At 35.6% G+C, this 15,043-nt stretch overlaps 1 protein-coding gene and 1 long non-coding RNA gene across 2 annotated transcripts; one reads left to right on the top strand and one right to left on the bottom strand.

Annotated features, from left to right (window-relative positions):
• Positions 1-4,018: 4,018 nt before the first annotated feature.
• Positions 4,019-8,595, bottom strand: LOC116299381 (uncharacterized). The gene is made up of 2 exons (XR_004197464.2): positions 8,458-8,595; positions 4,019-4,394 (listed from the first exon to the last, which is right to left on the bottom strand). It is a non-coding gene; the product is annotated as an uncharacterized LOC116299381 (long non-coding RNA).
• A 3,301-nt stretch (positions 8,596-11,896) lies between these two features.
• On the top strand, positions 11,897-15,041 carry LOC116299380 (uncharacterized). Its single transcript, XM_089026718.1, has 3 exons — positions 11,897-12,054; positions 12,655-12,747; positions 14,664-15,041. Exons 2-3 carry the CDS (start codon positions 12,712-12,714, stop codon positions 15,015-15,017), a joined length of 390 nt encoding a protein of 129 aa, XP_088882844.1. The 5' UTR covers positions 11,897-12,054; positions 12,655-12,711; the 3' UTR covers positions 15,018-15,041.
• Positions 15,042-15,043: the final 2 nt, after the last annotated feature.

The following is a 15,043-nucleotide window of genomic DNA, read 5'->3' as shown; positions in this document are numbered from 1 at the left end:
CAAGAGAAAATGAATTAAGAGAAGTAATCTCTAAATGCTTGTAACCAACATAAGGCACCGTTTGATGCTATTTTTATGATGCTTGCCACCCTTAATTTTTCTCGCGCGCACAAAATGCGCGCGCTCTACGCCGTTAACTCACGTTTTCTTGTAAAAATACTTGAAAACCTGAGCAAACAGGGTAAAGGGGGCGCAACAAAACAATTGATTAAATGAATGATTTTAAAAATAGCAATAATGATTCTAAAAATGGCATCAAAGCAAAGAGTACTCATGATGGGACGCAAGGATTTCTTCTCCTAGTGTATTTTTTCTTGACTATTTACTTCATGTAGAATCAGTACTGAAAGCAATATTGTTTAAGGGTTCATGTGTACTTTAAAACTAAGTAGTTTCACAGATTCAGCGTGTAATATATTCTTTAGAAATTGCCTACAACCTGTGAAATTTTTAAGTGTTTTAATTGTCCGTTGATGTGTAAATTCCTTTCATTACTGTGGACTGTAGTCAAATTCTAAAGAATAATTACACGCTGACGAGGCTGAGGTTGAGTAACGGGATCCCTGAAATGGCCTATTGCCTTCTCTACGCCGGTGCGAGATTTGCTATTATTCAGTAAAAATTACACCGACCTTCAGTCTTTATTAAACAATCTCCAACTTTTTTTATGTAAACAGCATGACAGTAAACATCAAAGAAACAAGAATTCTTATTTTCAACAGTTCATACACCGAATCGAAATATGGCGACCAATTTGAACTACTATTGTTCTGCGCTGACTAGCGACTGACTAGCCTCCTATACATGTGAAAATGTTTCCACGTGAACACGAGGCTAGTCAGTCGCTTGTCAGCGCAGAACAATAGTTATTCAAATTGGTCGCCATATTTCGATTCGGTGTATGGAAACAGCTAAGTAATATGCATTCCATTATAAAGATAAGATTTTGATAACGTGAAAGACACTTTCTTGTCAAAGAATAAAGAAACAGAAACTCATGAGGGGGATTGAAACGTGTAAAAAGCCATTCATTTCTTTTGTAAGAAGCTCCGGAATATTCAACTATTTTTTTAGTAAACTAGTAAATTACGTCCTCTTGCTTAAAAAATCACCAAAAGTATGATTAAAGACATATATCTGAATTGTTTGATTGAAAGGTCAAGTAAATATTTTCTGAAAGTTAGGAAATTCAGCGAAAGTTTGGTATGTGATAGAAGCGGCCATCTCGAATTAAACGTAAAATTCCAAATATGGTATCAAATCCGAAAAACTAAAAAAGAAACTTACGAGGTTCGGGATGTGGATTTTTTCTTTCTGATAAGAATAAATAAACAAACAAACAAACAAACAAACAAACGAACAAACAAACAAACAAAAAAACAAACAAACAAACGAACGAACAAACGAACGAACGAACGAACGAATAAATGAAGGAATGAAGGAATGAAGGAACGAAGGAATGAAGGAACGAAGGAACGAAGGAACGAAGGAATGAAGGAATGAAGGAATGAAGGAATGAAGGAATGAATAAATAAATTGACTTTATTTAACGAGGGTGACATAAATTACTGGTGGCCCAGTAGTTTCCATTATGGCCCGCCTACAATTAACAAGACCCTGGGCTCAGGGTGCGCTGGGATACCTGGTAAAGATGGACCTGGTTATGAAATGTAAGCATGACATCGAAATATGTGATGTGATTGCTGGAAAGGTTGCACATTTAGAGAAGTAATGTTAGATATTTACATTTTTGGGGTCGCTGTGTTGCGATTTATTGATGTTTTTGATGAAATAAATAAGTGGGCGTTCTGAATTGAGTCGATCAGCAATGCACAGTAAAACTATACAGAATTTATTTGTGAACACTTTCTCAGAAAGGAAAAATCAAAACAAACCTTACTCATCAAAGTCATCGAAAAACTCAATCTGGAACTCCAATTCCAGTTCCGGTCCTGATTTTGAACGTGCACATTCGCACGAAAATTGTATATAGCTCGTTTTAAAATCAAAATGCTTCATTTAAAACGCAAATACGGGCTAATATTTTCTCAAAACCTCTCTCATAATTTATTTGCATTTTATGATTTTATAATTTATCGATATTTTTAATGAATCACCATCTTTTTGAAGAAAAAAAAAAGGAGATCATGACGCTTCGAACAGCAAAGGTCAACCCCTGGAATGTGTGTAGCAAGTTATTTATTTATTTCTTTTGCTTAAAATAAATATTGCTACGTACCTCATGTTCATTAGTGAGTAGACTTTGAAGCCAAAACAGTTAATATAAGTACATAAATATAGGCTATAAGAATATCTATATTGTCAAGCTCAAGAGAATGACGAGTCACGCTGAATGAATTTGTTTAATACTTTCGCTTATCTTGAAACCCTGTTCTCCTTATCGATCTTCGCTTGTTCGTGCAGCAAATACTGCTCGAGAAGATGGTTCTTGAAGAGTTAACCAAAGCAAGCTATTGCTCATGAAGTTCATTGAAAATCCTTAGAAATAATCGCTTCGAAATCTTCGCCATCTTCTCAGCTTGAAATCATACCCTTCTTTACGAAATTGATAAATCAATATTTCTAGTTTGGCTGTCTTGAATTACAGCAGTCAACGAAATAGAGCATGCGTAGACACAAACTTTTGTCACGTGATCTGCTAGCTCTGCCCTTGCATAATCACTTGACAACATAGTGGCATTGATTGACATCTGGTACATGATAATTGATTGGACTAATACACGGGAACCCTATAGCAGATACCTACAAAAGTCTCTTGGGTAAGTTCCTGAAGACCCCTGGGTACTATTGCGCAACTTGTTCAATTTGTGGAGCAGAAATCAGAAAAAAAAACAAAGGCATTTTATAGCTGGCATACCACAGGTATCCCAGCAATAAACTGAAATGAAAGATCAAATAAACATAATAAAGTGTTTTAAGAATTCCAACTGGCAAGGAGGCAAACCAGTTGGCTGATTTTCGGGGAAAACATGAAAACATTAATAAATAAAATTTGAAAGCTCTATGATAAATTTTAAAGTATTAACGATATCTCTGCAACCAAAGCTAATAATATAAATCATTTTGCATGCGTACTAATACAGTAAAAATCGTCGCGTTGATCAACTCAAGCCTACGTGACTGGACCGAAAGTAACTCTGGGTAGCAATCATCGAGTTGACCCCATAATTTTATCTGACTAGTTATGCCTGGTTTACAGCACGAACCTTCGTAGGCGAGCGGGAAGTGTTGAAGGAGACTTTTTTTTTAATGCCTTCATATTTTCGGAATTGTGAACTGAATCATAACTACTTTGTTTTTGTTTCCCTAAACCCGAAGACATGCATTTGATGGATTGTTTCTCGCCAATATTATCTTATTACTAGCGGGAACGATTAATTCAGAACGAATATTTAACCGCTTCAGTGACTTTTACCAATATTCCTTTCGGTCCAGTCACGTAATAGGCTTGAGCCGGTCGACGACAACGTTTTTTTAATTGACTGTATAAGTACCCGGCTCGGGCGTAATGCTTTCCCATTTCAGATCACGTGTCATACCCTAGAGTATCAATTAATTCTTTCAGTTCTTTGTTTAACGGTTGTACATGAGAAGACACACGAATATGGATACAACTCAAACAAAGAATCTTATTCTCAAAGGAATGAACTTTGTCTGAAATGGGAAATTATTACGCCCAATTTTGGGGAAAATAGCGCGTGATTCGGGATCTGTACCCCCCTTCCTGATCCTGGTTATAGTGTTACACTCTTCAACCCCCTTGTGAATTTCTAAAGTAACTTTGTTCTTAAACTGCGAGCGACCCCACGTTTCCCTCTAGACCCAGTAAAAGTGAGTGTTTTGGGATTCCTGTGGACGCTCACGGAGATTGGAACGTCTCCAATCAACGCGCGTCCACAGGAATCCCAAAACACTCGCAGGACCGCTCACATTCTACTTTGTTCTATTTCGACCTTTCCTTCAAAAAAAACAAAAAACAAAACAAACGGACCTACAGTTTTAATTTGCTCTCGTTTTTTATTTACGCCTTACATTTACAGCTTACTGGGTAGGCATTTCCATCTGGGAAGGTGACCTTTACTGGCGCACACAATCTCCTTCCATACTTTGGAATGCTTGACGCGCATCCTTGTAAAACTTCATTATGACAGCTGACAATGTGTATCCCAACGAGCTGCCCCTGAACAAGTGTAAATTTAGCATCTTACCAGCCAGCAAAATGCCTGTTTTTTTTGGGACAACTTCACAGGCTTCAAATCTTCATCAACAAAAATGGCATCTTTCTTCTTTGTTTCTAAATTAGGAGACATTGGCAGGATTTCATCTAGCGCCTCGTCTTCATGTTGAGGCAAAGAAGATATATTTGCAACAAACTATTGAAGAAAAAAGTTCAAATAAAATCAGATAAATGGTTTATGCAAAAACATTTGTCATTTAATGTTTATCAGGTACTCAAGGGAATCGAGCGGTGGTGCTCAACCTCTAGCAGAGCACTCATTATGTAGGGCGGAAAAACGACTAGTCACTGTCTTACTCGACGTGTAATGCGGAGGGAGACTGAGAACTAGTATCCGCTATTCTAGTTCTGTTCGGCTGCTACCATGCGATGTCCTTTTTTTTGATCGAGACTAAGGTTTGATGTTTAAATCCTTTTACTATTAGTAAAACCCTTTAAAGTGCTACTACGAAGAAAATCGCTCAAACTTGGATTCAGCTGAAACTTCCTAAGAATACTCTTTAAAGGTCCAATAATCACTGTATGAAGTGTTTTCTCGATATTCAGGACGAAAGTATGATATTTTTACGATTATTTTTTGGAGTCTGTGACGTCATACACTCAACATCAAACATTGCTACATATATTTCTTTGTATATAAATCCTTAATTTATTTTATTCCTATGAAGCCCAAAGGGTGGCTAATGTGCTTATTTCACATTACTTGTGACTATAATTTATATTTTGGGGTGTTTGGGTATTTCTTTCTTCCTTTACTACTGATATTTTGATCATAAACTACAAAGAAATGTATGGAGCGATGTTCGATGTTGAGTGTATGACGTCACAGACTCCAAAAAATAATCGTAAAAATATCATACTTTCGTCCTGAATATCGAGAAAACACTTCATACAGTGATTATTGGACCTTTAAAGAGTATTCTTAGGAAGTTTCAGCTGAATCCAAGTTTGAGCGATTTTCGTCGTAGTAGCACTTTAATTGATCTTTTCAAAGTGCTTTTATATCGATACAGCCGTGAAACGAGTCACTATATCCGTGAAACGAAATCAAATTAGTTAATAATAATAATAATAGTAATGATGATGATGATAATAATGATAATAATAATTCAAAATTTCTATAGCGTTAGTATCCGCCAGTTCAATAACGCTTTACAGTTTTTTAAATAAGATAATTCAACTTTGTTTTTAAAATTTTTTAGAATATTTTTGTTATAATATTATAAACATATGACAATGATTCAATTAAACACATAGAAAAACATAACAAAAATTAACACTTTAATGTTGGTGCCTACTAATTGCGAACCATTTTTATTTTTTTCAAATTGTGCAAGTCATTTAAATCATCCAAGAGGCCACTGGAATCCGGAATAAAATTGGAGGTATCCACGCATCTAAACGAGATAATTGGTGTTAAACACCGATGACGTAAGCACTTTTTTACGCAAGGGGAAAAAATCATATTACGAAGTTGTTTTGATCGATTTTATCTGAAACTTGTTTCAAATAAACGACTATTTGTGCTCTTTATATCAAATATATAAACTTTTATGTATCATATAAGAAACCATTTTCTTAACCAAATTTTGCCTTCAAAAGTGTAAAATATGGTTCTAAAGGGATGCTACATTTTTGCTTACATTTGCATCCAAAACCATTTTTACATTTTCTATTTTAAAAATTCTATTATAAAAAATAATTTAACTATTTCTGTTACATTTTGGACGAAAAAAATGGGGGGTACCCATGCGTTTTAGAAAGTTATGATTTAAAAAAAAAAATGTTGAGGATAAATCGGGCGCTAAAAGCGCGACAAGCGTGACGCGGCGTTACGAAACAGCCTGACTCGCTCTGTTTTTGGCGTGTTTGCAGCAGCTCCTTCATCTCTTCGTGGTTTTACAAACAGGAGGAAAACTGAAAAAAGGGATATTTCAAGCCTTCAAAGTACCAGAAAACTTATTCAATTCGAAGAACAATAATAAATAATCATTTCCTGTGTAGAAGAAAAGATTTCCTTAAGCAAATGGCACGTAAATTTTTTTTGAAGTCGGAAAAAGAACGGCTTTTCATGAATGTTTCACGGCAGTCGTGCATGCAAAGCAAGAACCAGGCAAAAACTTTCGTAAAATACAAACCTACATTTAGTTTAACTTCACAAGTGCAAGAGACAGATTTAATAAATCAAAATAATAATTTTCTTTGTCAGTATGCTCTTTGCGTGAACGTTTTTGAATAAAAAAGTTATTTTATTATTCACCGATCCGAGGCCATCGAAACTGCCTTTTCTAGAAAGTAAAAAAATATAATTTTTCGCCAAAAAACACCTGAATTCTTGAAAATTACTCTGTGATACACCTTTGACTACATAAATAATAGTTATTGCTGTTGTTCTTGGTCTTAATTTTTTCCATGGCCGACGTTCTGTACCTTTCAGTGTTTTGCTTTTGAAACCCGCGGGAATCCCTCGATGCAGATGCGCAGTAAGTGTGCGCGCTGACAATAGTAGGCACCAACCTTAATATCAATTAAAATCAGTTAAATCTTAATTTATTCAGATAAAGCCCTTGAATTCTAGTCGTAGTGAGGGGGAAATATGTTTATAAATCCTACCAATGAGAATGAAAACCGTGTCAAAATTAAACTAAAAAGGGTTAATCCAAGATCCGAATACTCTTTTGAATACTGCGTTTACACGGTTGGCCGGACAAATTTTTATCACATGCCGTTTACACGGAACCTTCTCTTTAATTGTAGTATAAAAAATACGGATCCAAATTTGCACGGCTAGGTGTACGATCTTTGTTCCGATAGCTTAGTCCCGTGTGAATGGAACCCCTTAACGTTCAACCTTTAGTGACGGGTTAAATGTTCGTCCGGTATCGTGTAACTATCGTGACACAGCCGAAGTCTAAGTTTTTTTAGAAAGTCTCGTAGAAAGTGGTTGTCTGAATGTGGGCCGCGTTTTTTAAACTGCAAAAACTGAGTTCTTATTCATGCCTAAATCACTAGAATCCTTTTCGTTAGCTTATTTGCATGCTAATACACGACTTTCATAACTGGCTGCTGCTAATTTGCATAAACATTAAAAATCAATGTTTTTGGAGTGAAAACCCTTTTAAATCATTGATCTGGTTGATTTAGATAAGGTGTGTGAGTTTCTACTAAAATCATTAAATCCTTTACAAGATGTGAGTATTTGAAGTTTTGAAAATGCACCAAAACAAGGCCACCAAGGCTTCCAGTGATATATGCATACAAAACTCTCTATTTTCGTTCTTTCATAACTTCTTTGGTATGCAGTCAAATTCTACAAAATTTTCTGGAAATAGTTTTCGTGAAGTATTTTCTCAGATAGCATTAATAGTTTCTGGTAAAAAGGCTTCATTTTCTCTATCTGAAAAAACTGAGTTCTGAAAGTCGTCTATTGTGTTGACATTATAGGGTTAGGGTCTTTCGTACAATGTATAATAAAACACGAGGACCTAAGTAACGCTAAAATTTAAATGCTGACGATAATGACCTTTAACTACCGCCTATTAGATTAGATAGAAGTTAGAGCCTTTAAGCTTGTGGGGATAAAGATTCTTCAGTTAAAACAACTGATCATTCCTCAACGTTAAGATGAACCAATTGACACTAAAATATAGATACAACCATAGTTAATGGAGTGGAATGGTTTGGAAACTCCATATACAAAGCTATTGTTTTTCGTTTGATGTTGAACCGTATCATCACGTGATACTGAGGGTGCACAATGAACCAAAGCAAGTATGGCTGAAAATACTCATTTCCTTATTATTTTCATGTATGAACATTTTGAAAGTGAAAACTTTCATTCGATGACCACAAACTATACGGATAAATATTTCCGCGCAGATACAGCTAAATTACTAGATTATAAATAAGAAAGCATCGAAAAGGGCAATTTCATTTTCAATAAACAATTAGTATTAATCATATAGGATTAATTAACAGATAACACATATTTTAGAACAAATGCTGTGAACAAATGGAGAAACCTTTCCTTCACTGTGCACTGTCAACGTCATATAACAATGGATAAAGACGAACAAAAACATAGAACAATAGGTTTCTTAACCATTCCTCTCCATTAACTATGATACGACCTATGCTCTCTTGATACGACTTCAATTATCACTCGTTATTTTTAAAATCTTTTCACTATCCAAACTCACCAGGCAAAGCAAAAGTAGAAGAGCTTTCAAGTAAATTTCGTCAAAATTGGTCTGCTTTAGACTACACTTTTGCAATATAGCGGTTGGAAAAACCTAGAACAATAAAAGGAAGCTAAACACAGATCGTTAGTAGTTCAGTTTGCTATATTGAAGCTCATGAAAGGAAGATCAAATAAACAGAAGCTATGCCGAATAGTTGACTCAATAAATTTCCAAAAAGACTGAATTATGTTTTTGTAAGGCCGAGCTTTGAGGGCAGTTGTTTAACTTTAGTTCGTCGACTGGAAAAAATGTTTCTAGATGTCAAAAGTCAGTTCAATCCAAAGTATAGTATATCATAATATAACATTAAAATAATAATAATAATAACCAAGAAAAGTTTAGAAGTGAGAAGGGAAGTAAAGTGCATGAGAAGGAAAGGAAAACTGAGGAAAACGGAAAGGAAAACTGAGGAAAACGGAAAGGAAAACTGAGGAAAACGGAAAGGAAAGGAAAATGGTGCAAATAACAAAGACTAATAAGTGGTGTTTACTGAATGAGAAAAAGAACACTCGTAATATAGGTTCCATATCTGCTCTCTTTACACCTTGCGGTGAAAAGAAACAACTCAAATTCTTTCTCGATCTATTCACGATTTATTTCCAAGCTACACGTCCATACAAGCAAAATTTTACGGCGGCATTGGCCGAGTAAAACACGATGCCAATTTTTTCCCTGCCGGCTTATTTTAGAAAGCAAAAGGATGTTAAACAACGGCATTTTCAGACCACTCATAAAATCTCGTTTATGTTGAGTGTTTTTGAAAGTATTTTAGACATCTGCCTTATATCGTAAGGAATTGAATGCGAAAGCCTAACATCTAGTCTTGAGAATGATTTTAATCGTAAATTTGGTCTGGATGACTTAGGCTAGGTCGTGGAGCTTTCTCGTTGACAACATCATGCATTAAATTTGTGGTTAAAAGTTAGATCAATTGTGTCGGAAAATTTCTTTGGATCAGCGTAAGCCATCCTTTGATTTGGAACAAAGTAATTCCCAAAAGGATTATAGGAAGGAGAAAGTAAACCAATCACCCTTAGTTACAGTTCTTCTTTTTGCATATTAATCATCTGCCTCAAACTGTCGTTCTCCTTTTGAAAACCTTCAACCTTTCTGGTTGAATCAGAGTCTTTTACAAAATTCACACCAAGCTTAAACATGTTTTAAAGTGGTTTAACTAAACAGGTTTGGAAAATTATATACGAACACTGCACAATATTTGGTGAAATAAGGTATTTAAACTATCCTTTGTCTTGCTCTGACAATATTTTAGAAAGTTTCATTATATTGTAGGTTTCTAGTTTCTCAATTTTTTTCCTAATGACAACACAGTTTAACTAAACATGTTTAGGTGTGAAAGGGGTATTTATCTTGCTTGGTTATTAGATTCTTAATAAAGCGAACCTCCTCCTTCAATAATTTGATTTCTTTTTTTAACAATTCAATTTCTTCATCGGTATCACTGTCATCCTCATCTTCTCCTTCACTATCGAGATCATTGACTTTAGCGGGAACTTCAATAACTGTTTTGTCAGGAACTAAGTTTCCTGAATCAATGTTCGCTTCCTTACCATCAAAAATTGATTTGAGCTTCGTCTTTATTGCTTATGAGTTAGATAGATGTGGCAGTGCGCCGTGTGGGATGGGCTCGGATATCAAATAAGAACATGCGTAATAAGTAAATTACGAGCCTTAGATGAAACGACTGAAGAAGAGTGCCATACAAGCCTTTCACAACTTCAAGTCGCGTAAAAAATGAGCCAGCTCAACTAGAAACTGTGGACAGCTGTTTCGGCCTGTATTGGGCCTTGAGCTGGCTCATTTTTTACGCGACTTGAAGTTGTGAAAGGCTTGTATGGCACTCTTCTTCAGTCGTTTCATCTAAGGCTCGTAATTTACTTATTACGCATGTGCTTATGAGTTAATAATCCGTTGAAGCTGTAAAGTACCTGTATTGAATAGGTTGATATATATCGAGTTCGACTCGTGACTCTTGACTCTTTGAAAGTCCCTGAGCTTGATAAAGATATCGAGCACCATAAACTTAGCAAGAAAAGGCAAGAAAAAGGACAAAATGAGAAGAATCTCTGCATACTTTTCCGCTTCAGAAGATAGTGAGCATAGTTAATGGAGTAACTGAGTGACAATGACCTTGTTCAGTTTCTTCTGTGTGACAGTGAAAGTGAAGCATGAAAGTGATTACTCGTATTTGTTTCTCAGTCTTGTTTTTCCATCGAGTTTCATTAGATCAGTCAGGGAAATATATAGAAACCTCACCACAACCATAGTTAATGGAGTGGAATGGTTTCAGTGGAAACACTGTCAACGTCATATAACAATGGATAAAAACGAACAAAAACATAGAACAATAAGTTTCCTAACCATTCCGCTCCATTAACTATGCCACAACTACATCACTGTTCCCATGGGTAAACTAAAGCTTTTATAACGTTCGTAGTATCTTTTTGCCTTTGTTAAAGCTTATCGTCTGGAGCTTATAGGTGAAAATGATGGAATCAGTAAACTTGTTTGATCATAGCATGCAATGAGGCTCTTCACACAATACTTCACACAATACTGAGCTTATAGTTGAAAATGATGGAATCAGTAAACTTGTTTGATCATAGCATGCAATGAGGCTCTTCACACAATACTTCACACAATACTGAGCTTAAAGGTGAAAATGATGGAATCAGTAAACTTGTTTGATCATAGCATGCAATGAGGCTCTTCACACAATACTTAGCACCCCCCCCCCCCCCCCCCCCCCACATGACAAGAATTCTCTTCATAACCCCCCCTTCGTACTTCAAAAATACACATCTGTTCCCCCTCAATGCCCCACTCTTATAAATAATGACCGGTCCCTAACGCTATATTCGACGTTAATCATCTCCTGGGAGCAAGCATCTTACTGTAATCACTTTTAATACTGTAATAAAATTTTACTCCACACTTAGACTCATCTTCTTTGTCAACACAAGATTCCTTCTTTTAACCACGAATTGAATGCATGATGTTGTCAACGAGAAAGCTCCACGACCTAGCCTAAGTCATCCAGACCAAATTTACAATTAAAATCATTCTCAAGACTAGATGTTAGGCTTTCGCATTCAATTCCTTACGATATAAGGCAGATGTCTAAAATACTTTCAAAAGCACTCAACATAAACGAGATTTTATGAGTGGTCTGAAAATGCCGTTGTTTAACATCCTTTTGCTTTCTAAAATAAGCCGGCAGGGAAAAAATTGGCATCGTGTTTTACTCGGCCAATGCCGCCGTAAAATTTTGCTTGTATGGACGTGTAGCTTGGAAATAAATCGTGAATAGATCGAGAAAGAATTTGAGTTGTTTCTTTTCACCGCAAGGTGTTAAGAGAGCAGATATGGAACCTATATTACGAGTGTTCTTTTTCTCATTCAGTAAACACCGCTTAATAGCTTAAAGCTTAAAGATCTTGTTTGAAAAGTCAGCTATTTATAGCGTTGCTTTTGAGCATCGTTTTATCGATTTTCCTTGCAAGATCAGCTACTACGAGGGAGCTACTACTGTTCAAGGTAAAGATAATTTTGGCTTCTTCCTTCCTCCCTCCCTTTCCTATCATTCTCTCTTTCCCTTCATTGTTTTCACATTTTTCCCCGGCTCATTTTCCTTTCATTCCGTTTTCCTCAGTTTTCCTTTCCTTCTCATGCACTTTACTTCCCTTCTCAGTTCTACACTTTTCTTGGTTATTATTATTATTATTATTAATATTATTAATAGAAACTCTAAAAAAAAAAAAATTTTTATTATCATCATCTTTACTTACAATTTGCTTCAGTTTTGCTTACAAAATTATTATTATTATTATTAGTGTTGTTATTGTTGTTATTATTATTATTATTGTTATTATTATCATTTTAATGTTATATTATGATATACTTTGGACTGAAAGTCCTTTTTTTTCACATTTAGAAATTCTTTTTCCATTCGACCAAATAGAGGCAAAACTGCCCTTAAGGCTCGGCCTTAGAAAAACATAATTCAGTCCTTTTTGGAAGTTTCTTTAGTCAACTATTCGACATAGCTTCTGTTTATTTGATCATGCTTTTCATAAGCTTCAATATAGAAAACTTAACTACTAACGATCTTTGTTTAGCTTCTTTTTATTGTTCTAGGTTTTTCCAACCGCTATATTGCAAAAGTGTAGTCTAAAGCAGACCAATTTTGAAGAAATGTACTTGAAAGCTCTTCTACTTTTGCTTTGCCTGGTGAGTTTGGATAGTGAAAAGATTTTAAAAATAACGAGTGATAATTGAAGTCGTATCAAGAGAGCATAGGCCGTATCTATATTTTAGTGTCAGTTGGATTCATCGTAACGTTTAGCAAAATCGATTGTTTTTCACTGAAGAATCTTTATGATCCCCACAAGCTTAAAGTCTCTAACTTCTATCTAATCTAATAGGCGGTAGTTAAAGGTCATTATCGTCAGCATTTACTACTCTTCCCAGTAGAAGGGTTCTATGAAAAGTAGTTCGTAATTTATCTCTTATATTTGATGAACGAGCTTACAGTGTGTAAATAATATTTTTTGGCTGATTTTATATAAGGCAGTCAGCGTCAAATGCCAAAAAAAAATGAACCCACTATTTGGTGCCTGTCAAGTGTTCGGAAGGCAACTAACAAGCTCGAAAATGACAAGTGTAATAATAACCGTTTGAAATCTTTAATCTCGAGGGGTAAGATTCTTCGAGAAATCAAGCTCAGCGAACATATAAGCTTATATACAATAAATTTAAAGGGAAAATACACACCATAGTTAACCAACAACCTGAACACACAAGCTGCCTTTATACAAGATCTTCCACAATAAAAGAATACCTTACCTTTTCCGCAGCTGGCACAAAACTTGTCTTCAAGGTTAACAGTACAGCCGCACTGAGAGCAAAATATCAGTAAATAATTTCTCAGCAGTTGGAGCTATAAATCAGTGATAAACCACCGGCGAAGCAGCACACCAACACACGCACGTGCGATTCCAGTGACCGTGTTTATTGGAACTACCGCTGACTCGCTGCATCCGCTGACCACTTTTGTTTTGTAATTCTTGCCGTGAGTTTTTTTATTTTGCCGTGAGTCTTTTTATTTTGCCGTGAGTTTTTTTGTTTTGCCGTGAGTTTTTTGGTTTTGCCGTGAATTTTTTTATTTTGCCGTGAGTTTCTTTGTTTTGCCGTGAGTTTTTTTATTTTGCCGTGAGTTTTTTTATTTTGCCGTGAGTTTTTTTATTTTGCCGTGAGTTTTTTTGTTTTGCCGTGAGTTTTGTAATTTTTGCCGTGAGTTTTTTTGTTTTGCCGTGAGTTTTGTGATTTTTGCCGTGAGTTTTTTTATTTTGCCGTGAGTTTTTTTGTTTTGCCGTGAGTTTTGTAATTTTTGCCGTGAGATTTTTTGTTTTGCCGTGAGTTTTGTGATTTTTGCCGTGAGTTTTTTTGTTTTGCCGTGAGTTTTGTGATTTTTGCCGTGAGTTTTTTTATTTTGCCGTGAGTTTTTTTGTTTTGCCGTGACAGTTGTGGGCCACCGTACCCTAACCCTATAATGTTTCGTAATACCTATTCTACCACAATCATATTCAAATGTCAAAACAATTAGAATAAAAAAAAGCAAAAGAGTATTCGGATCTTGAAATAACCCTTTTTAGTTCAATTTTGACATGGTTTTTTTTCTTATTGGTAAGATTTATTTACCATATTTCCCGCTCATTACGATTAGAATTCAAGGGCTTTATCTGAATAAATTTAGATTTAGCTAATTTGATTTCGTTTCACGGGTATAATGTCTTTGGTGTACCGATATAAAAACACTTTGAAAAGAGCAATTCTATTTCGTGTTTTATCAGTAAAGGGTTTTAATACGGATTTAAACATCAAACCTTAGTCTCAATTTAAAAAAAGGAAAACGCATGGTAGCAGCCTAACGGAACTAGAATAGGGGATACTAGTTTTCAGTCTCCCTCCTCATTACACGTCGAACAAGACAGTGACTAGTCGTTTTCCCGCCCTACCTAATGAGTGCTCTGACCTAGAGGTTGAGCACCACCGCTCGATTCCCTTGAGTTCCTGATAAATATTAAATGACATTTTTTTTTCATAAACCATTTATCTGATTTTATTTGAACTTTTTTCTTCAATAGTTTGTTGCAAATATATCTTCTTTGCCTCAACATGAAGACGAGGCGCTAGATGAAATCTTGCCAATGTCTCCTAATTTAGAAACAAAGAAGAAAGATGCCATTTTCGTTGATGAAGATTTGAAGCCTGTGAAGTTGTCCAAAAGACAAGACCATGCTTGCGTGCACAGGCATTATGCTAAATTTATACTTGCTCAGGGGCAGCTCATTGGGATACACATTGTCAGCTGTCATATTGAAGTTTTACAAGGATGCGCGTCAAGCATTCCAAAGTATGGAAGGAGATTGTGTGCGCCAGTAAAGGTCACCTTCCCAGATGGAAATGCCTACCCAGTAAGCTGTAAATGTAAGGCGTAAATAAAAAACGAGAGCAAATTAAAACT

The sequence above is a fragment of the Actinia tenebrosa genome, unplaced genomic scaffold, assembly GCF_029948245.1.
Source record: "Actinia tenebrosa isolate PJP-AT-01 unplaced genomic scaffold, QUT_ActTen_1.0 PGA_scaffold10__47_contigs__length_13832649, whole genome shotgun sequence".
NCBI classification, from domain to species: Eukaryota; Metazoa; Cnidaria; class Anthozoa; order Actiniaria; family Actiniidae; genus Actinia; species Actinia tenebrosa.
The sequence above is the reverse complement of the archived record's forward strand: the minus strand, read 5'-3'. Positions and strand labels throughout refer to the sequence as shown.